A 25,569-nucleotide genomic window follows, 5' to 3' on the forward strand; every position below is an offset into this window, starting at 1 on the left:
AGTAGTGAGGCAGTGCTGTGGGGTCGGAGCTGAGATTAATCTGTGCTGCACTTTATGCACATGCTCAGTAGTGAGGCAGTGCTGTGGGGTCGGAGCTGAGATGAATCTGTGATGCACCTTATGCACATGCTCAGTAGTGACCAGTGCTGTGGGGTCGGAGCTGAGATGAGATGAATCTGTGCTGCACTTTATGTACATGCTCAGTAGTGAGGCAGTGCTGTGGAGTCGTAGTTGAAATGAATCAGTGTTGCACTTTATGTACATGCTCAGCAGTCTTACTGACTCTAAATACAGCCTTTAAGTGTATCATTCTAAATGTTATGTGTTTTGCCCCTGGGCATTTTAGATTTGTTTTTTTAGCATTATCCTGTAAATCTAGTCTACATATTTATCTAGGTAATTCTTTACTCACTTTCAAACAATCTGTATCAATACTATTGATGAGCCAGGGGCACCAGTGCATTACTACATCCAAAGTTATTAGCCCATTTATCTTATTAGAAAATTGGTTCACTCTATCAATGATACGTACTGGCATAGAGAAAAGAACATTGTCTCCTCTTGTGGTAGATTGAGAACCAGAAGTTACAGGCTGGCTAAAGAAAATGTAGGATGTGAAAAACTCCAATAGCAATGTTTTGGCTGCACACACAAATATTGTCGGATAAACAAACAAAATTGCGCAAAAGGGATTACTTTATTCGCTTTACCTCAATGTTTCTGTGCATATGGACAAAACATATTTTGTAACTGGGGTCCAGGATTATAGATGTAATACCCCAATTGACAAAGTGGAGACTGAGAGGAAGGGACAATTCGATAAAAAAAAAAAAAAAAAAACTTATGAAGATAAAGTTGGAGTGTAGTTGGTTTTAACTGTCAGTGCTTCTTCATCAGTGATTTTATTGTATGAAAAAATAAATATTGTCTCTGGGGGTGTGCACTACTTCACTTGAATGAGGTTGACCAACCATAAGCAGGCAGTTTAGGAGAGAAAAGAACATACCCTCCCTCTCCTCATTGATCTCTGCAGCTACTCTGTAGAGATACAGCAGAGCTGAACTACGTATCACTACAAATACTTCCAGATATTATCACACAGCAGTCAGCTCTCACCTTTTCCTCACACTGACTGCCGTGAGATGGGATCTGGAAGGATTTGTAATGATTCATAAATCAGCTGTATCTCTACACAGTAGCTGCAAAGATCAGACAGGAAAGTAGGCAGTGTTCCTTTCTCCCCACAAGACACTGCCTGCGTATGATTGGTCAACCTTATGCAGTAGAAGAAGTACATGCCCCCAGAGACAAATCTCTGGTAACAGCTAGTTGCACTATAACAATTTGTAGACTATCTCTGCAACAGAGAGGAGAAATTAAAAAATAAAATCAATGTTTTACTAAGCTCTGTAGCCATTATTCCATAATGGAGCTAGTTTAACATACTCAAACTTGTGTTACAAAAAAACAACTAAAAAAAAGATCAAATTTGTAAAAAAAATTATGTACATTCATAAATTGTCTGATATTTTGTAGATAAGGGAAGTCCTTTGTATGATCATGAGAATGTTTTACATTAGTCACTTAGTCATCATTTGAGGTGATCAAGTAGTCATACATGTCCTGCAATTTTATCTGCATGACCCAGGGAGCTTAAACCTATTCCTAAAAATACAATAATTGCAGAGAAATTAAGTACAAATATTTTACTAAAAACCTCAATAATATTTACTTAGACATTATTCACAGGAAAAAAAAAGATAATTTCTGTCTCATAATACACCGATACACTAGATTATTACTTCTCTTCTCACAGACTTACCAAGTAAGGTTTTGGGTTGGAGACTGTCTGATTAACTTGCCAAATGCTCAAGAACCCTTCTCCATCAGCAACTCCACACTGTAAATTACACAAATACGGTACATGAAAATGGTACTGAGCTGACCGGCTCATCTAAAGATTCACCAAATCAACTGCATCATTAATTGAATATACCTTATTGCCTTGGGAATTAAAATACAATCTTGTAACCCGGGCATTTCCTGCTTGGCGGAAACAAATAAGCTGTTGGGGCCGATTCCACTCAAACATGCGGACACTGCCATCCTGAGCTCCAGTAAGATCTGGCATGAATAAAAAGAAAAGTTAAAATTGTGTAAAAATGTTTTTGTACACAACAGAGTCTCAATCTGCTACTTACAGTACTGGTGGACCGGGTGCGATGCCATTCGTTTGACATTATTTAGGTTCCTTTTTATCAGCTTTAAGAAAATTGAAAATATGAAAATATATATCAATACATTATAAAAGGCCTATTAATGATGCAATATATATATATATATATATATATATATATATATATATATATATATATATATATATATATATTACCATTACTTTAGGAGTCTATCACACTATGTACAGTATATCTGACTTGTTTTCTCTGACATTTACAATGGATTGGGGCATGTATAATGGTATACAGTAATTATTCTGTCTGGAACGTGTTTAATGAACTGCCACCAGCATACTAGGAAAAAATGTAATTAACCTCTTAATGTCTTTTTTTGCCTTCCACCTCGCCACCGCCTCACCACGAATACTTTATTACAGAATTATGAAATCTACAGTATAAGCTGTAGATCCAGGAGGGCTAGTCTATTTTCTGAGCTACACCTAAATTCAATGAAGCAATTAACTTTCACTTTTTATGTTAAGTTTGTAGAGGAACAAGGTGAAATAAATAAAAAAATCCAATTTGTATAGATTTTCTTTGCTGAATAAAGACTAAAAAATAATGTAGAGAAAAAACAAAAGAGCCAACTTTTCTGCTAAAAGTAAAATGTTACTAGAATTATATTCTACATGTTGTTCCGTTTGTCATGCAACCATTTTGTTTTTGCTCCTTATAATTAATCTATATAAAAAAGTTTTTAACAAATAAATGTCAATATTTTCTTCCCTGTAATAAACTTAAAAGCGTTGTCCACTACTCGGACAACCCCTACTCAATTTCTATATATCCTCTTATAAAATATTAACAACTATACTCCCCTCGGATGCGGGTTTGAAAGACATTTTGTTGTATCACACAAGCCCTGCAGCCAATCAGTGGCCGTTTCATTTTCCCCTCATTTGGACAAATCAGACATCTAGCGAAAGTAAGGCTACTTTCACATTGTGTTCAGGCACCTGTTCATTGACCCGGTCGGGGCTTGCATCTGAATCCTCACAAAACAGGATTCAGGTGTGTGCACCAACAGGGCCATACACTACAATGGTGCCGGCAAAGCGAACATTCGCTCTGCCATGCATCATTTTCAGGAGTATATGCCTTTTGGAGACTGACAGCCAGACGCAGTCTACTACGTCTGGGTATCAGCCTCCAGTAGGCGTACATTCCTGAAAATGATGCACGACAGAGCACACGTACACTCTGTCGGCACCATTATAGTCTACGGCCTTGTCGGCACAAACACCCGAATCCTGTTTGGCAGAGGGTTCGAACGCAAGCCCTAATGGGGTCAACGAACGGATGCTTGAACGTAATGTGAAAGCACCCTAAAAGCCGTTACTGCTCTCTTACTTCCTCTGGAAGTCCGAAGGAGAGTGAAGAAGCCACTTATTGGCTGCCGAGCTCATGTGGTATGATATCATGCGAGCCCCGGGAGAGCCAGTGACAACACTGCTGGAAAGGTGCCGGAACCGAAGATTAGTATAGTTGTTATTTTATAAGGAATGCATGGAAATTGTGTAGTGGACACCTTTAAATTTATCTCTTCTCTGTCCTACCATGGTAATTGATGCTGCAATTGTTTGACAGCTGTTAAAAAGAATAAAAAAATGTATTGTCTGCCGGCATCAGGCTGGAAACACAAAAGAAGTTTTAAAAGGTTTTTTTTTTTCAACCAAAGCAGTATGCAGTCCTTCCTTCATGTTTACCATATGGAGAGAATCAATGATTGGCTTTGGATAAACACTGCCACTAACTACATGAGAAAAATGTCATGGCAGAAGTGGGGTCCTTTGATATTCCCAGTTGGCATGGTCACACATTAATGTCCCGCAATCAATTTGAGGACTGCTTATAAACTAACTGAGGGAGCCTTTGTTTAGCTTCTAAGATGCTGCCGTTGTTGATTTTGACCATGGCATCTAAAGGTACCTTCACACTAAACAACTTCACAACGATATCGCTAGCGATCCGTGACGTTGCAGCGTCCTGGCTAGTGATATCGTTGTGTTTGACACGCAGCAGCGATCAGGATCCTGCTGTGATGTCGTTGGTCGCTGCAGAAAGTCCAGAACTTTATTTAGTCGCTGGACTCCCTGCAGACATCGCTGGATCGGCGTGTGTGACGCCGATTCAGCAATGTCTTCACTGGTAACCAGGGTAAACATCGGGTTACTAAGAGCAGGGCCGCGCTTAGTAACCCGATGTTTACCCTGGTTACCATCAACAACAAACACTACATACTTATCTTCTGCTGTCTGTCCCCGGCGCTCTGCTTCTCTGCACTCCTCCTGCATCCTGTGTCAGCGTCGGCCAGCCGGAAAGCAGAGCGGTGACGTCACCGCTCTGCTTTCCGGCCGCTGTGCTCACAGTCAGTGCAGGAAAGCAGAGCGCCAGGGACAGACAGCTGAAGATAAGTATGTAGTGTTTGTTTTTTTTACTTTTATGATGGTAACCATGGTAAACATCGGGTTACTAAGCGCGGCCCTGCACTTAGTAACCCGATGTTTACCCTGGTTATCGGCATCGTTGGTCGCTGGAGAGCGGTCTGTGTGACAGCTCTCCAGCGACCAAACAGCGACGCTGCAGCAATCGACATCGTTGTCGGTATCGCTGCAGCGTCACTTAGTGTGAAGGTACCTTAAGTGATTTGAAGGGCAGGATCAGCTTTTTATTTAGTAGCCTGGCTGTCAATCATCTATGGACTCCTATTGTTGATTGGAAGGGCCCAACTTTTGAGTCCATGATCTCGATACTTTAATTGTGATATAAACAATCCATAAAAAAAAGCCAATTGTATGCGCTTACTCTTTATCTAATTAATATTTGTATTTTCACAGACACACGTACAGTACTGTGCAAACGTTTTAAGCAGGTGTGAAGAAAATGCTGCAAAGCAAGAATCCTTTCACAAATAGAAGTGTTAATAGTTTATTTTTATAACTTAACAAAATGCAAAGTGAATGAACAAAAGAGAAATGTAAATCAAATCAATATTTGACCACTCTTTGCCTTTAAAACAGCATCAATTCTTCTAGGTACACTTGTACACAGTCGGGGATTTTCTAAGATTACAGTCAAATGTATGAGTAACTGATTATGTCCAACAGGTGATAATGATCATCATTGTCATATGTAGCTTAAAACATAGTCATTAATTGAAACAGCTGCTTAGGAGACTTAAAACTGGGAGTGGAAAAGAAACTCTGCTACAAAGGTGAGGCTGTGGAAGACCGGTTCATATCATAGGTTGTGACGGACACAAATTTTATTTTTATACAAAGCCTATGCAAAGAATCAGGCCCCAATTCTTCAAAACCGGCATTTTTCTTCCTGGACTTGAAGAGGAGACTTCGGACAGTCCTGATTCATTAAGAAGCGCACACCTCTTAATGAATCTGGCGCATCTGAAACAAGTGGCATGCATGGACTGGAATAAAATTTGTGAAGTAAGGAATGCAGGCACTCATCATAAGTTTGGTGAGCGGGGTTGTCACTTCCCTGTCCTGAACAAGCAACAGCCATTTTGAGCTGGGAAAAAATGGTGAGAGACGGTCAAAAGTCGCTAAATTTAGAACAGCCTCGCGCTGCGCCAAAACATTGCGACTTTAAAAGCTTTTTGCCAAAAAATTCTGCAGTAAAAGCTTTGATGAATCGATGCCTCAATTTTTACAGTGACCTTTATTTTTCAAGATTTCTGCAATTAGCCCTGGCACGCTGGATACCAGCTTCTGGGCCAAATTCTGACTGTTGGCAACCCATTCTTGGCTAATCAATGCTAAGAATTTATCACAATTTCTGTGTTTTTGTTTATGCACCTGCTTTTTGAGGAAATGACTTTACCTTGGTCCTCTGCTGTTTAATCCCTGCATTTCTTGCAAAATTATTTAGTGGGGTTTTAAGATGTACTGTTCTCTTAATTAAAAAAAAAGCACCAAAAATGGACAACATTGAGTACTGTAAACTCAGTGGTCGGCTGTGGAAACTTAGTGCAGCAGCAGAGAGACAAACGATGACTACTTTCCTTCAAAATCGGAAGATGTCCAGCAGGGCCATCAGCTTACAAGTGGAAGAATCTAGCACGACCCAGTTACACCCATATACTGTTAGCAGAAATCTGTCCAAAAGTGGTCTTCATAGCCAAAAAGTCAAACCTTTTACATGTAAACCAGACCAAATGACTCAACTATGTACAAAAACATAGGAACTGGAGAGCTGAAAAATGGCAGCAGGAGATCTAGACTGATGAGTCAAAATGTAAAATATGTAAATAATAATAATTAGTGTCTGTAACCGACAGTGAGGCATGGTGGAGGGTCCATGTAAGTCTGGGGCTGCATTTCAGCAAATGGACGTGGAGATTTGGTCAGGATTAATGGTGTCCTCAATCCTGAGAAATTCAGGGAGATACCTATCCATCATGAAATACCACCAGGGAGTCTGATCGGCAGAAATTTATTCTGCAGCAGGACAAGAACCCCAAACATCACTTACAACTTCAGTGTAAAAAAGAACAAGAAGTCCTGGAAGCGATGGCATGGCCTGACGGAGCTCTGATCTCATCCAGTCTGTGTGGAATTGCATGAAGCGACAGTGAGATTAGCACAAGCCAACATCCATAGAGGATCTGTGGTCAGTAACCAAGATGTTTCCTCCCTGACAAGTTCATTAAAAACCATGAAAGTGTACCTAGAAGAATTGATACTGTTTTCAAAGTAAAGGGTAGTTACACCAAATATTGTTTGATTTTGATTTCTCTTTCCTTCATCCATTTTACAGTTTAATTGATAAAAAAATTAACGTTTCTTTGAAAGCATTCTTGCTTACCTGCCTCAGACTTTTGAACAGTACTGGAAATATAGAGCAACAGCATTTTTATTAAATATTTTATATTTATATATGTAAACTGCAAAATGTCCCTACAATGCCAGCTCCAGTGCTCGTCTGGCCACTCCCGAGCCAAGGCATGGATGAAGACTGCATCTGTGCCAGGTGGAAAGGAGTCCCGCCTGATTGGTGAATGGCTGTAGTAGACCCTCTGAAATCAAGGTCATCAGAACTATGGAGGAAAAAAAAAAAAAAAAAGTAGTGCAGTAGTTAGATGTTTATTTTTAACCATGTTGTTCAGATGTCCCTACCACAATTTGCTATGGATTCTCAGCAAGTACAAGTGAAGCAGATTTTTATGCAGCTCGCCAGGACTTGCTGTGAAACCCAGCACTAAATAAGTGAGTTAAATATACAATAAGGGCTGTCCCACACGTCCAGATAATTCCGGTACCGGAAAAAAAAAAAATCGGTACCGGAATTATCCGTGTCCGTGTGCCCCTGCGTTTCTGTGGCACAAAAGTGTGGCACACGTGTGCCGCCCGTGTGCCCACTGGGTACCACACGGACCGTGCAGGAGACAGCGCTAAAGTTTAGCGCTGTCCCCTGCATCGTGATGAAACCGCGATTTATATCTTCTGTGCAGCAGCGTTTGCTGCAGAGAAGATATGAATAATCCATTTTTTTTTCTTTTAAGTTTATTGTGTATAAAATAAAGGTCCATGTCCCCACCCCCTGTGCGCCCCCTCCCCCCCCGCTGTTCTGAAAATACTCACCCAGCTCCCTCCCTGGAGCTGCATATTCATGACTGTAATCGGCGGCCCCACGTAACCGCATACAGTAGAAGGTGCAGCCAGGAGAGGAAGCAGCGACAGCCAACGAGGGAGTTGGGTGAGTATTTTCAGAACAGCAGGGGGGGAAGGGGGGCGCACAGGGGGTGGGGACATGGACCTTTAATTTAAACACGAGAAACCACAAAAAAATGGATTATTCATATCTTCTTTACAGCAAACGCTGCTGCACAGAAGATATGATTCGCGGTTTCAGCACCATGTGGGGGGGGACAGCGCTTACTGGAGCGCTGTCTCCTCCACGGCACACGGACTGCACACGGACAACGTCCGTGTGCGGTACGTGTTTTACACGGACCCATTGACTTTAATGTGTCCGTGTAATACGTGCGCTCCCACGAACACTGACATGTCTCCGTGTTTGGCACACGGAGACACGGTCCGCAAAAAATCAATGACATCTGCACAGATGCATTGATTTTAATGCGTCTACGTGTGTCAGTGGCTCCGGTACGTGAGGAAACTGTCACCTCACGTACCGGAGACACTGACGTGTGAAACCGGCCTAAGAGTGTGAGCGTGTCTGACCTTTTAGATTCTTTGTCATATTCCTCTCCAATCCAAATATAAGGCTGAGCAGCCAAAAGACTTGACACGTCCAGTTCTTGCACATCATGGGTAGAAGCCAGGACAATTTCATTATTGTTAGCCTAAAAAAAAAATGTAAAACAATCTTTAAATCTTTATTCTTCGCTGGCATCCCAATACTTATGATAAAAGAAACGTCAAAAATCGATGCCCATAACCCATCATTTTATTCAACAGTCTGTGAAAACTGCAATCTAACCCTTTCTATGCCTCTAAATATGCATTTTCTACATTTGATCACCCGTCCAATATTCTTCTTTAGTTTTCTTTTTTTTTTGCCACTTTTCACACATGTCCAAAGAGCAAATGTTATCTTATTTGCTCTTCGGTAGTGTTTAAGTGATGTTTTAGTCAAGGTTTAATCATTTTAAATAAAGTAAGCTTCATTTTCTTGTGCAATCAAACAGTTCTTCCTAATATATAGAAGAGGCAATATATACGGTCATTTATATTTACCGTAAATACTCGATAAGCCGACCCGAGTATAAGTCGAGGCACCTAAATTTGCCACATAAAACTAGAAAACTTATTGACTTGAGTATCAGCTGGGTATGCATTATCCCCATCCTGGTACCTATGGCTCCCCATCCATGTATGCATGGCTCCTTATCCCCATCCTTGTATGCATGGCTCCTTATCCCCTATCCCTGTATGCATGGCTCCTTATCCCCTATCCCTGTATGCATGGCTCCTTATCCCTATCCTTGTATGCATGGCTCTTTATCCCCGTCCTTGTATGCATGGCTCCTTATCCCCTATCCCTGTATGCATGGCTCCTTATCCCCGTCCTTGTATGCATGGCTCCTTATCCCCGTCCTTGTATGCATGGCTCCTTATCCCCTATCCCTGCATGCATGGCTCCTATGAAAAATAATAAAAAAAAAATCCTACTAACCTTCTCTGCGTGCCCTCGCTGCACCTCGTTTCTGCGCCAGCAGCTCTTCCTGCCGAACGATCACTTGTCACCGTTCATTAAGGAAATGAATATTCACTCCATGCCTATAGGATAGACATGAATATTCATTAACTTAATAAGCGGGGGACACGTGATCGCTCAGCCGGAAAAGCTGCTGGCGCCGGCCGTAACGAGATGCAGCGAGGGTGCGTGTATGTAGGATGTGTGCTGTGCTGGAAGCCGCCGGCTGCGACTGCCTCTTTGACCCGCTGCCTCGCCGCTCCCCCTCCCCTGCCGTCTTTCTGGGACAATGACTCGTGTATAAGCTGGGTGTGGGCGTGTTCAGAACAAAAAAATGTGCTGGAAAAACTCGGCTTGTACACGAGTAGATATGGTACTTACCTTATTAATCGCAAAAGCCATTATTATATCAGACTCCTTGTGAATTATTTTGGCTTTTCCGCCTGGATAACCAAGATCAGCTTCAACCTACAAAATATATATATCCGAGCATCACCTCAGGAACTCTGGGAACAAACTTTCTTAACAGACATGTATACAAAAGATTATGTTAGTGCGGCTGAAGTTCACATGTTCCAGCATTTTAAGGTTAATATAGTTTCACTAATTCTTTACTTGTAAGCCCGACATACATGTATATCCCAAACAGATCAAAAAAACAGGAATTGTCATATGACACAGTTAAAAAAGGCCATGATGTTCATCAATCAGGCACTGTCAGGTTTTGCTGAGGGTTGGCACATTGCTGTTCTTTCACATAATTCAAGATTGAAAAATTGGAAGAACTATTGAATGTAAAAATATTAGTGCAAATATCAAAGCACATGTCCATTAAAGTGTGGCATGACATCAGCAATAATAAAGCAGGAGAACAAATATACATAAAATGCTGGTAACAGTGAACACAGAGGTGAGTACGAGAGGAGGACGAGCCTTTGTAGGACATACTACCTGGATTTTCAGAAGATCTGCTATGGAGGCTACTCTGAAACGCTCCGCACTGTCTTCTACAGACTACATGACACCACACAGCCACAAACACGAAAAACACATGCACAAAGAAACACACATAAAAAAAAAGAAAATGTATGAGACATTCCAGGTCACTATTAAGGAACAATCATAATAGCATGACAAATACTGGTGTGATGCCTTGCCATGCACTGTAAATGCAGGTCTAAAGCATCCACACATATAAACAGATAACACAAAATAACAAGCAGTAATAATACAAAATGGATCTGAGAAAATGCAAACATAAAAGAGGCAAAAATGGTAAATAACCGCAGGGTGGAAACCATACACATATTTCCGTAACTCTAAATTCCGCAAGCGGTATTTAACATCTACGTTATTTCCAAAGACATACTGATAGGGAATTTAGATTGTGAGCCCCATCGGGGACAGCGATGATGATGTGTGCAAACTGTAAAGCGCTGCGGAATATGTTAGCGCTATATAAAAATAAAGATTATTATTATTTATAATTCTGATTTGGACACAAGGCAGGTCCAGTTTTTGGCAATGCTTTCTAGCAATATATGAAATGAATGAAGGGATTGTCCACTACCAGGAAAACCTCTTCTGAAGCCCTGCGTTTCCACCCCCTGTAAAACAGTAAACCTTATGCTCACCTCCGGTGCTCCAGCGGTGTCGTGATGTGAACGAAGGAGGGAAGAGTGAAGCCACCAGCGCTAATTGGCAGCAGGGGTTGCGTGGCAATGTCACGAGACCCTTGGGAAAGTCAGTGCTGAAACTGGTGCGACAGCGCCAGCAACGGAGGGGAGCATAAGTGTTATTATTTTACGGAGGGGGGCATAGGAATTCAGAAGGGAATGTTTGGGCAGTGGACACGCTAGAGGTGCCTGAAATCCATCAGAACTGCCTGTTATAATGGATTTTAATACAGTTATTTTTCGGTATTTGGATGCTGGAATGTTTCTCTGTGTAGGCTACAAGTGCTGCTGCGCATGTCCGTGCATCCCACAAAACAATACAAAGGATGCACATGGAGTAAGAATACCTCACTCTGTTTCCTCTTCTTGGTAAAGATGTATCTAATAAAGGTTTCCTGGAGAAGTTCTTGCTTGACTAGGTAATGCCAGAGCCGCCTAAGTGGAAGCGCGCTATAATCTCTGGATCTGAATCAAAAGTAGTTAGAGATTATAAACCACAAAAATTCACAGTAACATATCAAAAATAACTGCGCCTCTAACTTTTTAAATACTTTTGTGTAAAGAGAATGTATCACCAATTTGGGGCTGCCCTTTTTCTTCAACATAAGAGAGGCCCCAGAAGGGGCGAGATCTCACTCTGTGTTAGTCCAGCAATGCCGCGTACTTCACTAAGCTGGTGCCAAATGGTAACATTACAGCGGTTATCATCCCCCAACATGTTAAGAAACATTTATAGATGGCAGGGGGGGCAATAACTTTGACACAATGAGAAATCAAAAATAAAATCCTTCTGTTCTTGGGAACAGGGATGATATTTAATAAGATTTAAATTGCAATGTTGCTTGTTTTTACAGGTACTTTGCAATTTTATCCATTACTGATCTTGAGACAACCCCCTTTACTCTGTCGAGCATTACCTATTTATAATTACAGTAATATGCCATTATGAAGCTGTGAAGAATAGAATTATTATCAACTTAGTCTCGTACTTGAATGGTGTATTTTCAGGATCCAGCATGGCCTTGTGACGGAGAATGGCAGGTCCAGTCCCTACAGTCAGTTCACTAGGAATGGTGTTAATGTAATTTGGTGGTGGACCTTCAAACTGGTCCATTGTTTCATAAAGAATTTGCTCCCAGTTTTCTAGGTTTTTGACAACTCCAATGCCAAGTGGAGACGTTACTGGAAGATCTAGTAAGAAAAGTTTAAAAGCGTCAGCGTTACTATGTTGTGGCAAGACTAAAACATGAAACAGATTTTGTACAAATAAAATATTGAAAAAAAAAATTAAAGAAAACTTCTGAAAAACAAAAAAAAAAAAAAAAAAAAAAAAACACAAAATAACCTTTATTTCTAACAAAGGAAGAAAAAAAAAGTCTTAGGACACTTTCCTTATACCACTACACTTGGCGTAGCCAGTCAGAAGGCTGGGCACTCTACTTTCATCATGGGCAGCCTAGACTCCGTGCCAGTTAGTGTGTTTTCCACTGGTTGCTTCTACTACATGACTTTTTTTTTTTTTTTTTAAATACCAAGCCCAATGGATTAAAGGGAACCTGTCACCTGAATTTGGCGGGACTGGTTTTGGGTCATATGGGCGGAGTTTTCGGGTGTTTGATTCACCCTTTCCTTACCCGCTGGCTGCATGCTGGCTGCAATATTGGATTGAAGTTCATTCTCTGTCCTCCATAGTACATGCCTGCACAAGGCAAGATTGCTTTGTGCAGGCGTGTACTATGGAGGACAGAGAATGAACTTCAATCCAATATTGCAGCCAGCATGCAGCCAGCGGGTAAGGAAAGGGTGAATCAAACACCCGAAAACTCCGCCCATATGACCCAAAACCAGTCCCGCCAAATTCAGGTGACAGAGTCCCTTTAATCTTTTCTGGTCAGGGCTGTGCTTGCAGCTCATGCTGCTCTATGCACCAGGGATAAATTCACCTCTATTCAATGCATAATCCCAGTCACCAATTAGGCTACTGTATATTCAGATCCGTGTTTGGAACGTCCATATAATATTTCATGACATTTGATGAGATAAATGGAACTGAATACAGCACGATTTAAAATAATGGACACCATGACGGAATCCAAAACCTCAAAGAAGGAACCACTGGACGCTACTGGTGTTAGTTTTGTGACAGATCTGACACACCAGTGGGATTTCGGCTGTTTACAGAAACCACAATGTAGATGGGAACAGACCAAAGCTCGGTAGATAAATACTTTTAAAGGGTTACTCTGGGGAGATGAAACATTTTTGTTCTGTTTCTGCACTCATACTTTATAAAGAGGAGATGCTCAGTGCAGTTTTGTGATCTTTATCACCCTTATAATTCCTTGTGACAGGAGCTGCTCCTCACTGCTCCCTCCTCCCGTCTGGGTCATCAGTGTTCAGCTTCTTCCATGCAAAGAACAGCCAGTTTCATAATAGCAGGGGGCATGGCCTGCAGCAGGTTGATCTTAGCTGCCTGTACTCTTAAGGCCCCTTCACATTAAGCGACGCTGCAGCGATACCGACAACGATCCGGATTGCTGCAGCGTCGCTGTTTGGTCGCTGGAGAGCTGTCACACAGACAGCTCTCCAGCGACCAACGATGCCGGTAACCAGGGTAAACATCGGGTAACTAAGCGCAGGGCCGCGCTTAGTAACCCGATGTTTACCCTGGTTACCATCCTAAAAGTAAAAAAAAACAAACACTACATACTTACCTACAGCCGTCTGTCCTCCAGCGCTGTGCTCTGCACTCCTCCTGTACTGTCTGTGTGAGCACAGCGGCCGGAAAGCAGAGCGGTGACGTCACCGCTCTGCTTTCCGGTTGACCGACGCTCACAGCCAGTACAGGGGGAGTGCAGAGCACAGCGCTGGAGGACAGACAGCTGTAGGTAAGTATGTAGTGTTTTTTTTTTTTTTACTTTTAGGATGGTAACCAGGGTAAACATCGGGTTACTAAGCGCGGCCCTGCGCTTAGTTACCCGATGTTTACCCTGGTTACCAGTGAAGACATCGCTGGATCGGTGTCACACACGCCGATCCAGCGATGTCAGCAGGAGTCCAGCGACGAAATAAAGTTCTGGACTTTATTCAGCGACCAACGATCTCCCAGCAGGGGCCTGATCGTTGGTCGCTGTCACACAACGATTTCATTAACGATATCGTTGCTACGTCACAAAAAGCAACGATATCGTTAACAATATCGTTATGTTTGAAGGTACCTTTACATTTGTCTATATTCAGTCCCGATAATAGGGACCGTGGCCTGCTCCTGGCTGTTCCTAGATGTCAGACCTATGATATCTGTCTCTACTTAGGGTACCGTCACACAGTGGCATTTTGATCGCTACGACGGCACGATCCGTGACGCTCCAGCATCGTAACAATATCGCTCCAGCGTCGTAGACTGCTGTCACACTTTGCAATGTACGACGCTGGAGCGATAATTTCATGACGTATGTGCGATGTAGAAGCCGTTGGTTACTATGCGCACATCGTATACAATATCGTGCACACCTTTGTTACACCATGCGATCATGCCGCCACAGCGGGACACTAGACGACGAAAGAAAGTTTCAAACGATCTGCTACGACGTACGATTCTCAGCGGGGTCCCTGATCGCAGGAGCGTGTCAGACACAGCGAGATCGCTGGAACGTCACGGATATATCGCTGGAACGTCACGGATCGTGCCGTCGTAGCGATCAAAATGCCACTGTGTGACGGTACCCTTAGTCCAAGAACAGGGGGCGTGCTCGATTCTAGTAGCAGTCATGTCAACAAGAAGATGCAAATACACACTGTGATCCTCTGCTGTAGAACCCATGACAGTGCATAATGTATCCTGCCATGTGTCATACAGGGAGCAGGGGCAGAGCACTGCATTGGTTTATTCAGTACCACCATGGTCAATCCCCACTCACCCATATCATCTTGGCAGTGTCCTGACGACTGCAACTTTATAACTCTGGACTGTCAAGTGTCTCATCACGCTGAGGAAAGCATCCAGCCAGCTGCTGCAGCATCAGTCAGAAATGGTATAGACCCCTCATGTCCCAGTGACTGTTCCTTATTCTGTGCACCAAACATACATGGGCTTATAAAACATCTATCTATTAAGACATATGACTGTACCACACATGGCAGGATACATTATGCACGGTCATGGGTTGTACAGCAGAGGATCACAGTGTGTATTTGCAGTTTTTTTGTTGACATGACTGCTACTAGAAAGGAGAATGCCCCCTGTTCTTGGACTAAACAGCTCATAGGCTGGATTACACATGCATACAAGCTTTTCACTTATACAGAGACATGTCCAAAGCAAAGTTTTTTGCAGTGCATACTTAGACATTAAAAGTTATGCTGTCACATGTACAAATGGGGCACCCAACTGCATGAACACACCAGCAGGAATAATACATATCATATAGGGTTTACCACTGGTTCTGTTCTCAGCAGCTTCTAGAGGTCAGTCCTCTTTCTGATGAATTAGACTCTACTTCTTCTCCTTGCCTTATTAATGAGGAGAGCCGATTGGGAGAGAACCTGTCACTGAAAACTACTGACAAATGTCTCCAATCAGCTTTCCCACTGCGTGCAGCGGCTGGACCAGTATCTGTCTTCACCAGCCCTGATTGATTCTAAAGCAGCAGACAGCTAGGTGGCCAACATTTCTATCTCCCAAGTCAATGACCATCCTGTCATCACCAGAACAGCCCACACCGTCTGCCCTGTGCAATACTTCCCATAACTCTGGGTAGATGGTCAGCGTAGCAGCTCCTAAGGCTATTATTCTTGTTTTTCACCTGCTGCTCTGTCAGTGCCTGCACCCCTGCTCTACAGTCACACGTTGAGGCTGCGCTCAGTGCTGGAAGCTGGAGCATAGCTGTTGCAGAAGCCATTACCCCTCCCCATTAGCGCTGGTTCCATGTCCACAGAAGATAGAAAGCATTGCAGGTTTCAAGATTCCACGCTGTTGTTCAGCCTGTGAACCCCTGATCCTAAAAAAATGTGGGTTTATTTGTAAGTTTAGTGAGAGAATGTAATATGAAAATATTTATGTGCAGTTATCATTGCAATAATCTACTGCCAAATTAGTGGCGACTATGGGCCTGTATCTGGTACAGCATGAAGGATATATCATTGATGCGCCTAGGATCATCTGAATATCTCCCGTTTTTCCTTCCGTTACCACACTGAGACTTGGAGACCCTGGCTATGATATATGCCAGGCTCCTGAATGAGTGGATACACTTTTGGTTGATGAAATTGGCCATCACAGAGTTAACTCAGAAACTACGCCTTGGATTCCTCACTGATGCTTCTAGTTCTGACTCCTGGCCTCTACAATCTACCCCCTTGTCTTGCACTTCGACTATAAATACAGACTTGATGAACTGCCTTTCCAGAGAAAACCTCTGATCGGAAACCAACTCTCTTTACTGCAAGCTGATGGTTATGTAGAATCTCCAGAATAGTCAAGTCCAGGCTAGGCTAACTTAATTACCGGCATCTAGATTAAAGACCATCAAGCCCCTTAGCCCACCCTACTCTAGCCAATCCTAAGTCATCTGCAGACTCTAGCATCCACTAAGCTGAGTGAAAAAAAAAAATTAGGTTGCCATCCATATGCGAATTTCAGTAGGTCAATTAATAACCCCAAAATATAAAAAGGTTTAGATTACAGTCTTCATAAAGCCAAAACTGGCACAAACCTGCAAGTTCTAGTCCGGCAATCGGGAAGAAATTCTTAAGATTTTGGACTGCAAATTTCACCATTGCCAAACGGATGAGTGTCCAGCTGAGAATAAAGAATATAATGTAACTTTACAATGCAATGGGTTATCAATTCAGAAAAATCTAAAAATCCATAAATAACTGCATAACCAGAAAAATCTCTTAGGATATGTGCACACACTCAGTATTTCTAGCAGAGAAATGCTGCAAATACAGGACTTGTTGGCAGTAAATATGCACGTTTTGCCGTGTTTTATTGGGTGTATTTTTTCTCCATTGATTTGAATGGGTGAAAAACATTGCAAAAACACTGAAAGAATTAACATTCTTCAAATCTGCAAGGAAAAATATCGTGTGCATGGGACTTCAGAAATCTCATTCACTTTGCTGGTAAAGTAAAACATTGCGATTTTTCACAGCAAAACGCAACATGTGACTATACCCTTAAACTTTGGTTGATGAGAATATGAAGAGGTAACGAGCCTGATCTGTACGTAATGCATCAAATTGCCATTAGGAACTAATGGTCTATGTGAAGAGGCTGATCAGAATATCGAGCTTGTCCACTGAACGAAAAAGGTTATGCTGCTTTCACATATACCATATTTTTTGGACTATAAGATGGAAAATGGGGGGTGCAACTTAGTCCGGGTATATTGGCTCTGGCTGTGGTGGGGGAGCGGTATCGGAGGAGCAGCGGGTCACAGAGGCAGGAGCCGGAGGCTCTGGCTAACTCCTGTGCCCGCTGCTAAAGAGAAATGAATATGCGCTGCATTTCACGCCCATGGGTGTCAAGGACAATGAATCTTCATTTCTTCCCGGCATCCTGGTATGATTGCTTGGCCCCATCCCCTTGCTGGTTTGATTGGCCCAATCAGAAAAAAAAACATATTCAGAATATTCATTTCTCTTAAGTATCGGCACACGTGACTGCCGGCTGCAGCAGGAAGCAGGCGGCTGACAGTGCGTGCTACTGAAGAGGAATGGATACTCACCACGATCTCTGATGATTACCCGGTGAGTATTCCGGCAGCTGTGCTCTGCTTGTGAGCAGCGCATGATGTCCCTGCCATGCGTTGCTTACAAGCATTAAACAGCTGCAGGCACTGGAGCAGGACGCTGGGACTGCAAGGGACTGGAGGAAGGTAAGAGCAAAGGTTTTTTTTTTTTCCTTTATATTTTCTGGTGGGGCCATGGATACCAGGACTGGGATAGGGCCAATCAATCATACCAGGCACTGGATGGGGCCAATTAATCATACCAGGAACGGGATGGGGCCAATCAATCCTACCAGGAACGGGATGGGGCCAATCAATCATACCGGGAATGAGATGGGGCCTATCAATCATACCAGGAACGAGATGGGGCCAATCAAATCATACCAGGAATGGGATGGGGCCAATCAGTCATATCAGAATAAGAATGGGACCATGCATACGGAATAAGGATGGGGCCAATCATGCCAGAATAAGGATGGGGCCCATGCATATCAGGATGAGGGAACCATATTTACCAGGATAGGTCATCTTAAGTACAGAATTTACCACATTTTTTGCTTCCGTTTTTCCCCCCTAATTTCCTCCTCTAAAACCTATGGTCCGATGCATCTTATAGTCCGAAAAAATACAGTACTTCGTTTACAATTTTTCAATCATGGTTTGCTGTGAATTGAAACATTTTTGTAAGCTCAAACCTCATAAAAACCCATTAAGTCCCATAATTTAGAGGTATTTCTTCTGCTTGTTTCTTTTTAGATAAATCCCCAAATCATTAAGTACGTGTTATTTATCATTGCACATATGGCTTGAGAACGGTTGAATGTGACAAGGCAAATACAAGAGACCGGATGTCAGCTGAGCATAGTAATATAGTAGCAGCTTGTACTTCTGATCACAACATACTGAAAGGTTGTAAAGATCAAGACATACAATATCTTCATCCCAATTTTTACCTGTAAGAAGTAGAATTTATATGCTCCTGTATTTGCGTATCAGAAAGAAATGCATCATCATCATCCTCATCATCATCACTTGGAATACTTTCATCTGAGTCATAAATGACGCCGCTGTCGGATAGAGGAAGGAAGGGCTGCAACACAACGTAGAGTGATAATGCAGAAAGGTATAAAAGTCTTCGCACAAAGCTTCATAAAGCCCATTAATATCTGAGAAACTCGTCATTCTAATTGTACCTATTTATTCAATATGTTAACCAGCTCAGGATCGGGCTGTTTTTCCCCCTTCTGACCAGGCCCATTTTCAGGTTTTATTGTACATGCGGTACATTTTTTTCTCATTCAAACAAACATTCAAATATTTTTTACACTTTTTTTTTTTTTTTTTTTACAGCACACTGAGCTTAATGTTTGTCCTTTTTATATCCCATACTGGGGGAAATGTAAAGAATAATAGGAAATAAGTGTCTATTTTTTAATTGTTTTTTTCACAACCACAAAAAAAATTGTGTTTCACTGTAAGTAAAAGTTATTTTTTATCAACTGATTTTTTTTTTAAAACACAACATGGTAGACCAAGTCACATTCAAGAGTCCACAGCAGAGGTAAGATATCAGCTGAGACTGAGGCAAAAGGGACACAACCCAATAATAACGGACAATGGCTTACGAGGATTGGCCAGGAGTCACTGCTACATCATTTTTTTTCAGTTTGGTCCATGTATAATCCCTGTACAAATACTTGTATGAATACACACTGACATCGGGGGTTTACGTCAGAATTTATTTTGCAAATAAAAAATAAGCGCTCGCTGTGCTAGGATAAGAAAAAGGACACTGTGTACACCATATAACAACAGCCACCAAGAGGCCAGAGAGCCTAAGAAAATACACATTACTTTAATATATCTTAGGGAAGCTTTACAGTAATGCTTTCTAGGGTTAAAGTATGCAAAATAGCTCTTCTCTGGAAGGAAAGGGCAGACAGCTTTCTGTAGAGGTCACGGTTCTGTGGTATTGTGTAATGTGCCATTAATTCTGTATATGAGCTTCCCGAAGGTACACACATCAGGCCAAGTTCACACAGTCAGTATTTGTTGAGTATTTTACCTCAGTATTTGTAGCCAAAACCAGGAACAGAGCAATCAGAGGGAAAGTATAATAGAAACACGTCACCACTTCTGTATTTATTACCCACTCCTGGTTTTGGCTTACAAATACTGAGGTAAAATACTGACTGAATACTGAACGTGTGAATGTGACCTCAAGGTCAGGCTAGCAGTGAAATGAGTAACAGCATACTCCGAAAAGGATGAAAATGGTTTCTTTAGTACCACCTTCAGCTTACTTGCACTAAACGATAGCCGCCAATAGGTGACACTAGAGAGCTTGATCTTCCTGCTTAAAGGGGGCTTCCATGTTTACTCTATCTTTACATACAGGCCAGCTTTAGACAAAAATTAGAAAGTCAGTGTTACGCACCCCCTTCCACTCCATTTCTGGCTTTACATATGCTCCCGTCTTTGTTGACATGACTGTAGCAGTTACATCATGACCAAAGCACGTGACCAGCGCAGCGAATAACTGGGCTCACGGGTCAAGTGCCGTTTACATTATTATCACCACTTTGCCAGGTGACTGTCTCCAGCAGTCACATGTGGTAGCCGTGACATCACCAATGAACTTGTGTCCACAAAGACTAGAGGGGACAGCATAAAGTAAGGTGGGATAAATAAGAGCAATACTTATTTTTACATATAGCATGCTTGTAGAATGTTGCAGGGATACAAGCTAAAATAATTAAACCTGGAAAACAACTTTAACCAGATAGCTACCATGAAAAGGAAATCTATGACGTGGTCGTTTCTCGTGTATGGAGCAGGCTCAGGAACTGAGCCCGCATCATACAAGGCAGATGTTGGCTGTGTTATAAACCAGTATCTGCCTGTAGCAGAGTTCCACCAATTGGAGTTCCTGCAATTTGACCATTTAAATGCTGCTGTAAATACTTGGGGACTGAAAAGTAAACTAAAAAATATGCATTCATTTTTTAAAATATACAAAAATGAAACATTTAAATCACCCCCCTTTAATACAAAAAACAACTTTCAATCAAGATAAAACACTATTATAACTATAGATTCATAAAAAAAAAGTTGACCTGCATAAAAAGCATTGCTGCTCGCTCAATCCACATCACGTGATCCCGGCTGCAGCCGCCGCTGGCATACACTGATGACACGTCAACCTCCAGACTTCCTTAACTCCGTCACACGCACTTCTTCCGACTGACTGGGCTGTGGGCGGCGATTCATTTCATGCCACAACCCAGTATCCAGTGCGCGCTTTCCCCCTGTTCTCGGCTTTCACTGACCACAAGCATGACGTGTGGTGAAACGACGTTCACCGCCAAGTTAATCAGGGGAGGTGCATGTGACTGGGTCACGCCTGGGTCAATCTAGGAAATCTGGAAGTTGATTTGACAACATCAGCTGCAGCCAGACTCTGATGCGGACCGAACAAGCAACCTCTTTAAAAAAAAAAAAAAAAAAAAAAAATCCAGAAAATCACATGTATGAGTTTTACATAATTAATTAGCATTTTAGTAATTGATATAAAAGCAAAACAGAACTTCATTTTTGGTATAGAAACCTTTGTTTGCAATTACAGTGGTCAGACGTTTCCTGTAGTTCTTGACCACGTTTTCACACACGCAGAGGGAATTTTGGCCTACTCCTCCATATAATAAATAAATAAATAATCTTTATTTTTATATAGCGCTAACATATTCCGCAGCGCTTTACAATTTGCACACATTATCATCGCTGTCCCCAATGGGGCTCACAATCTAGAATCCCTATCAGTATGTCTTTGGAATGTGGGAGGAAACCGGAGTGCCCGGAGGAAACCCACGCAAACACGGAGAGAACATACAAACTCTTTGCAGATGTTGCAGATGATGTCCATATCTTTCAGGTTTTGGGGCTGTCGCTGGGAAACAAAGAGATTTAGTTTCCTCCAAAAATTTTCTATTGGGTTCAGGTTTGGAAACTGGCTAGGCCACTCCAGGACCTTGAAATGCTTCTTACTGAGCCAATCCCCTAGTTGTCCTGGTTGTGTTTCGGGTTATGCTGAAGACCCAACCACGAACCATCTCATGATACATAACCCCATCCACCCTCCCTTTAATAAAGTGCAGTTGTCCTTTCCCCTTTGCAGAAAAGCATCCCAAAGTATGATTTTTTCCCCACCATGCTTCACGGTGGAGATGGTGTTCTTGGGGTTGTACTTACCCTTCTTCCTCCAAACACAGAAAGTTGAGTTGATACCAAAAAGTTCTATTTTGATCTCATCTGACCACATGTCCTTTTCTCATGCCGCCTATGCATCATCCAGATGGTCACTGACGAACTTCAAACAGGCCTGGACATGTGCTGGCTGAGCAGGGAGACCTTGCCTGTCCTGCAGTAATTTAATCCATTACGGCGTAGTGTGTTACTAATGGTAATGTTTGAATCTGTGGTCCCACCTCTCTTCAGGTAATTGATCAGGTCTTCCCATGTAGTTCTGGGCTGATTCCTGACCTTTCTCAGAATCATCCTTACCCAATGAGGCAAGATCTTGCATAGAGCCACAGACTGAGGAAGATTGACAATCATCTTGTGTTTCTTCCATTTTCGAATAATTATGCCAACAGTTGTTGCCTTCTCACCAAGCTGCTGCCTATTGTCCTGTAGCCCATCCAAGCCATGTGCATGTCTACAATTGTGTCCCTGGTGTCCTTAGACAGCTCTTTCATCTTGGCCATGGACAGTTTGGAGTGTGATTGACTGCATGGACAGGTGTCTTTTATACAGGTAACGACTTCAAACAGATGCAATTAATATAGATAACGAGTGCAGAGTAGGAGGCTTCTCAAAGAAAAAGTAACAGGTCTGTGAGAGCCAGAATTCTTGCCAGTTGGTAGGTGATACAATATATATTTCAAGCAATAAAATGAAATTTAACTATTTATAAATCACACAATGCGATTTTCTGGATTTTTTTAGATTCTGTCTCTCACAGTTGAAGTGTACCTACGATAAAAATTACAGACCTCTCCATTGTTTGTGGGTGGGAAAACTTGGAAAATCAGTAGTGTATCAAATACTTTTTCTCCCCACTGTGTTTATGTGTATGTATGTATGTATGTATGTATGTATGTATGTATGTATGTATGTATGTATATTTTACTGGTTTATAATAATAATAATTTTTATTTATATAGCGCCAACATATTCTACAGCGCTTTACAAATTATAGAGGGGAATTGTACAGACAATAGACATACAAATGGTTGCATACAAATTGTCTTTCCACGCAAGCAAGCACTTCCTAAATCTGATTCACACATTTAGTTAGAAGACTTCAATATCATGTCTGCTGGATAAAAGAAATAAGGCAAAGGGAACAATGTAGATTCATAACCTTCAAATATTTTGTCTGGTGAACAGGGAAGCGGATGATGCACATTGCAGCTACGTCATTAGATACAATTAGCCTCCATGTCTACTCAATTACCGAATAGATTAAAAATGATGCTCAAATAACAAGACCTCTCATGCCCTCATAACTTCATAAGAATGCCATCCTGACAAACATTGGCTTCTACATCTAGCGGATAAACTAATCTCATTTTACCCACACAACTCTGTATTGCGTGCAAGCCACAATCAGGTGTAGATATAGAGAATAGTGCAAAAGTTGGGATAGAAAATGACACTAAATTTGTGGTTCATTATTTCTAATGTGGTTCTACATTGTTTCTTATGTTTTAAGCAAGTGTGGAAAACACTGCAAAGTAAAAATGCCTTAAGAAATAGAAGTGTTAATAGTTTTATTTATAAATTAACAAAATGCTAAGTTATTGAAACACAATAATTGTAATAAGATCATTAATATTGATTTGATTTATATTTCATTTGTTCATTCATTTTGTTAATGCATACAAATAAGCTACAAATACTTATATTTTTTTAAAGCATTTTAACGTTCCAGCATTTTGTTCCACACTTGCCTAAAACTTTTGCACGGTACTGTATATCAGATGTAGTGCAGGCAAAAATAATGGTTTAAACTACAAATTTAGAGTCAATTTCTATCCTTTTGTGTTTAGTACATGATGGATTGCATGCTTTGTGAGTGTGCATACTGGTATGATGTCTGCGCTTACTTTGCTTTTATCCAAATGTACAGTAAGCACTAAGCAGCCCATCATTTATTTAATGTACATTCCCAATTCCCAAAATGTTGTGACGCTGTGTAAAGAAAACAAAAATACAATGATTTGAAAATCTCTTATAGCCAAATTTTATTTCCAACAAAACATACAACACAGGTTGGCAGGAGAAAGCTAGACATATTTCCATTTAATTTGGAAAAATTAACTACGGTAATTCAGAAATTTATGGTAGCAAAAAGTTGGGCCAGGGTTAAAAAAAAGGGTTGGAAAACAGTGCTATTAATGAAAAATAGCTGAAGTGTCAATTTTCAACTAGTGTAAGTCACATAATTTAATATAAAAAGAGCAAGTTAGAGAGGCAGAGTCTCTCAGAAGCAAAGAAGATCAGAGACTCCCCAATCTGTAAACAACGACGTATAAAAATTGTGGAACAATTCAGAAAAATGTTCTGCAACGTAAAGTTATGAAGACTTTGAAAATCCAACCATCTACAGTACATAACATCATCAAATACCGTTTGTTTGTTTTTTCAGGTTGTAAGTTGCACTTTTTTCCGCAAAATTGGAGGGGAAAATGGGGGCGAGTCTTATAATGTGGATATACCTTACCGGCCACGGTGGAGCAGGGTCCCAGGGTCGCGGCTGGAGGAGGAAAGAATGGAGCATTGCTGCAGGCCGCATGGGGTGTTCGGATGTGCGGCATGCCGCTGCGGATGGTGTCCGGTGCTGCGGGAGCTCTGCCGACATTTTGTGAAAGGCCAGAGCCCCCGCAATTACAGGGTTTCCTCTGCGGTGGACTCCGGGAAAACGGCTGCCAAGGGCGGTGCATGTGCAGATGGAGATTTTGGCATCAAGATCTCGGGAGAGGAGATCTCAGCGCGGACTCCCGCAGCGGCGCGCCGCACATCCGAACATTCCCTCATCCCAGCCTCTTCCAGCAGCGACCCTGGGACCCCGCTTCACCACAGCCACCACCTCCGGTAAGCAATAAGACACATGGATTATAAGAAGTACCACCATTTTATAAAAAAAAATTTTTTTTTCCTATTTTTCTCCTCTTATATGCGTCTTATAATCCGGAGCGTATTATAATCTGAAAAGTACGGTAATTCAGAGATTCTGGAGAAATAAATGTTCACCAAGGACAAGGCTGAGTCAATATTAGTTGCTCGTGAACTACGAGCCCTAATGCAGAACTGCAATAAAAACAGGCATGACTTTCAAAAATTATTGTCTGTGAACAGAGTTTGCTGTAGAATGTACAAATGCAAGTGAAAACTATCGTGCAAAGAAGAAGCCATATATCTGCGCAATCCAGAAATGCTGCCATCTTCTCTGGGCCAAAGCTCACTTAAAAAGGACTGCGGAAAAATGGAAAACTGTTCTATGGTCAGATGTATCAAAATTAGAAAACGTATAAAGATTGCAGATGCCATGCAGTGCAGACTCCAGAGGTGAGGGACAACCCAGCTTGTTATCAGCGCACAGCTCAAAAGCTGCATCTCTGATGGTGCGGGGTTGCATTAAAGGGAAACGGTCAGGTCACCCGTGCCCTCAGAACCACCAGA

General features: G+C 41.8%; 1 protein-coding gene across 3 annotated transcripts in view; it reads right to left on the bottom strand.

Annotated features, from left to right (window-relative positions):
* The window catches only part of DMXL2 (Dmx like 2), a 199,236-nt gene that overhangs the window by 20,942 nt on the left and 152,725 nt on the right, over positions 1–25,569 (bottom strand). For 2 of the 3 annotated variants that reach the window (XM_069766008.1, XM_069766010.1), the window contains 11 exons: positions 18,780–18,916; positions 16,807–16,892; positions 12,082–12,283; positions 11,440–11,557; positions 10,368–10,430; positions 9,798–9,884; positions 8,441–8,562; positions 7,158–7,293; positions 2,202–2,262; positions 1,997–2,124; positions 1,823–1,900 (listed from right to left, as the gene is read on the bottom strand). In XM_069766008.1, coding sequence (XP_069622109.1) covers positions 1,823–1,900; positions 1,997–2,124; positions 2,202–2,262; positions 7,158–7,293; positions 8,441–8,562; positions 9,798–9,884; positions 10,368–10,430; positions 11,440–11,557; positions 12,082–12,283; positions 16,807–16,892; positions 18,780–18,916 — 1,218 coding nt within the window. The remainder of the gene's footprint in view (positions 1–1,822; positions 1,901–1,996; positions 2,125–2,201; positions 2,263–7,157; positions 7,294–8,440; positions 8,563–9,797; positions 9,885–10,367; positions 10,431–11,439; positions 11,558–12,081; positions 12,284–16,806; positions 16,893–18,779; positions 18,917–25,569) is intronic. The other variant, XM_069766009.1, reaches the window with a different exon arrangement.

The sequence above is a fragment of the Ranitomeya imitator genome, chromosome 4 (genome assembly GCF_032444005.1).
Source record: "Ranitomeya imitator isolate aRanImi1 chromosome 4, aRanImi1.pri, whole genome shotgun sequence".
Lineage (NCBI taxonomy): Eukaryota > Metazoa > Chordata > Amphibia > Anura > Dendrobatidae > Ranitomeya > Ranitomeya imitator.